The sequence below is a fragment of the Otolemur garnettii genome, unplaced genomic scaffold (genome assembly GCF_000181295.1).
Source record: "Otolemur garnettii isolate 467f Iridium unplaced genomic scaffold, OtoGar3 scaffold00018, whole genome shotgun sequence".
In the NCBI taxonomy this organism is placed as follows: domain Eukaryota; kingdom Metazoa; phylum Chordata; class Mammalia; order Primates; family Galagidae; genus Otolemur; species Otolemur garnettii.
In genome coordinates, this window is record NW_003852413.1 from 28406340 (window position 1) to 28409557 (window position 3218).

General features: G+C 44.9%; 1 protein-coding gene across 1 annotated transcript in view; it reads right to left on the reverse strand.

Annotated features, from left to right (window-relative positions):
* LRRC59 (leucine rich repeat containing 59) overlaps positions 1 to 3218 on the reverse strand; it is a 16932-nt gene that overhangs the window by 1566 nt on the left and 12148 nt on the right. Inside the window, exon 6 of the mRNA XM_003786493.3 lies at positions 1681 to 1854. Within this exon, the coding sequence (XP_003786541.1) occupies positions 1681 to 1854 (174 nt within the window). The remainder of the gene's footprint in view (positions 1 to 1680; positions 1855 to 3218) is intronic.

The window sequence follows — 3218 nt, forward strand, 5'->3', positions numbered from 1 at the left end:
AGGACAGAGACACAGGCTCTATCTATCCTCTATACTGAGACCCTACCCCTTACATGCTTCACCCTTTTGACCCAGAGGTTACATGATTCTCCCTAGCATGTAGCCACATCACTAGTGGACATATTCCAGCAAAGCACGAAAATGTATTTTTCTTTTTTTTTTTTTTTTTTGAGACAAGTCTCACTATGTTACCCTTGGTAGAAATCCGTTTGTCACAGCTCATAGCAACCTCAAACTCTTGGACTTAAGCTATTCTCTTGCCTCAGCCTCCCAAGTAGCTGGGACTACAGGTACCGGCAACAATGCCCAGCTATTATTGTTTAGCAAGGCCCTGGCCGGGTTCAAACCCACCAGCCTGGGTGCATGTGACTGGTGTCCTAACCCCTTAGCTATAGGCACTGAGCTGAAAATGTGTTTCTCTATACACTATGGCTACCTGAATGCAGGTGTTCAAGCAAAAAGGGTGATCTGTTTTGACTTAGATGAAAAAAAAACACAGGCATTGCTGACTTTACAGAGAAAACCTACCCACTATACTTCAAAAATGATACAAGGGACTGTTTTTGTTTTTTTGTTTTTTTTGAGACAGAGTCTCGCTGTGTCACCCTTGGTAGAGTGCCGTGGTGTCACAGCTCATAGCAACCTCTAACTCTTGGGCTTAAGTGATTCTCTTGCCTCAGCCTCCCAAGCAGTTGGGACTATAAGCACCTACCACAATGCCTGGCTGTTTTTTGTTGTAGTTGTTGTTTAGCAGGCCCAGGCTGGGTTTGAACCTGCCAGCCCCGGTGTATGTGGCTGGCGCCATAACCACTGAGGTATGGGAGCCAAGCCAGGGACTTTTTTTTTCTTTAAGAGATAGCATCTCACTATGTTGCCCAGGCTGGTCTCAAATTCCTGGTTCAAGCAATCCTCCCACCTCAGCCTCCTGAACAGCAAGACCACAGGCACTTGCCAATGTACCAGGCTATGAAAGACTTTTTATTTTTATTTATTTTTTGCAGTTTTTGGCCAGGGCTGGGTTTGGACCCACCACCTCCAGTATATGGGGCCAGTGCCCTACTCCTTTGAGCCACAGGTGCCGCCCTATTTATTTTTTTGAGACAGAGTCTATGTTGCACTAGGTAGAGTGCCATGATGTCATAGCTCACAACAACCTCAAATTCTTGGGCCCAAGCGATCCTCTTACCTCAGCCTCCCGAGTAGGTGGGATCACAGGATTACAGGTGCCTGATAATGCCTGGCTAAAGCTGGTCTTGCACTCCTGACCTCAAGCAATCCACCTGCCTTGGCCACCCAGAATGTTAGGATGACAGGCATGAACCACGGCACCTGGCCTATGAGGGACTTTTAAAAGTAACTTGACCATGTCTGATTTTTGCCAATCTCAGTTACTTTAAAACCTCACACCTGTCAGACTCCTGTTCTGGGAATGCTCCAAGACACATACAGCAAAATATCTGTACAGAAGTATAAGGGCATTAGGGAAACAAAACAGGAGGGCACTATGTCCCTAGGAGAATTCCCCCTAAAACCAAACTCTCGGGGCCTTATTTCCTTCACATTCTTCCATGCTACCCCCAGGCTTTATGGTTTATCTGACAAAGGTTTGCAAACTCACTGTACAAGTGAAGTCTCTCCACTGTACCCTTGCTGTAACTTCACAACAGAAAGAAAACTTACTCGGGGCCTGATTTGTTTCCTTCTTAGGTTTCTTCTCCTGCTCCCGCTTGGATGCTTTGAGGGCGTCATACTCCTTTCTCCGACGCTCCTTCTCTTCTGCCTTCTCCCGCTTTCGCAATTCCCGTTCCTGGGCTTCCTTAGCTCGCTGCTTGGCCTCACGCTTCTTTTCTGCCTCTACCACAAAATACACCAAAACATGACTTCTCTCCCACAAACCCTTCAGCAGTTTGCTTTCTCAGGTGATTAAAAGTATGGATTCAGTTGCCTATTCCTTTATGCCATGGATCATATAAGAAATAATCAAAGGAAACAGCCATCTTTCTGCTTTCCAGAAGGAGCCCTCCCTAAATATAATAAGCTGCTCTCAAGGTTTGCAGGGTGGATTCTTACTGGGGGCATTCCTGGCCCCAAGCAGCAGAGATTAGAGTAAAATAACTAAGGGGGATGCATGAAAGGCATGAGTGATACACGGTGCTCTTCTATAATGAGGCATTAATTCAGAAGGCAAAGCAACTACCAGCTTTCTAGAACACAACTGTGAAAAGAAGAAACCATAGCAGTGTGGAATTTATGGGATTCCTATCTTCCCAAGCTTTAGAAATGAATATGGCAGAAGGAAGGCAAGTTAGAGGAGAGAATGAACACTCAAGTTTAGGGTTAGAGATAACGGCAATGTTCTAAAAAAAGTAAGACCAATAGTTTGTCAGAGTAACTCTGGACTTGAACTCAAGAATCCAAAACCTGAACTCAAGAACACATTCAGATTTACTTAACAGCCCAAGTATGTTTACAAACTTCCAAATTACAACTTCCAAATTATTGGGTTCTAAAAATGCACTTTCAAATTAGTTATTTGGAAATCTGAAATACATTTTTCCAAAGCCAGAATGCCACAAATGGTGGTTAAATGTCCTTTTAGGCCTAAAAGCTGATTTGAGCAATAATAGGCTGAATGGTAGTACTGTAAGTACTGTAGCTTTCCACTGCTTCCCTACACATAAACAACCTCCTAGTTCCAGCTGGGCACTGAGAATGCCAAGAACACACTACACCCAGCCTCTAGGGAACATGTGCTGTCAAGAAGTGAAAGCAGCACGGGTCAGAGTAAATATAGGAATGTGTTGCCACCGTGGCCATGGACAATAAAGGACAGCTGTAACTCAGCATTCTGATCTCAGTGCCTGTAATCAGCACTGTACAAATTCATCCCTCTGTGACCATAGTAGCCCTCCAGTAAGGGGACTCAGAAATCAGCCAGCCAGTCAACAGGGTGCCTGCTATGTGCTAGAAGTTGTTCTTTTTTTCTCTTGTATAGACAAGGTCTCAACCTTGATGCTCAGGCTGGTCTCAAAATCCTGACCTCAAGTGCTCTTCTTCCCTCCTTGGCCTATCAGTGTGCTGGCATTATAGATGTGAGTCCCCATGCCGTGCCAGGAGTTGTTCTAAGTGTTCAAGATGCAGTGGAAAAGATAGGTCAGGTTCTAGTTCTTAGATCATTTACTTTGATGATAGGCATGAACCACGGCACCTGGCCTATG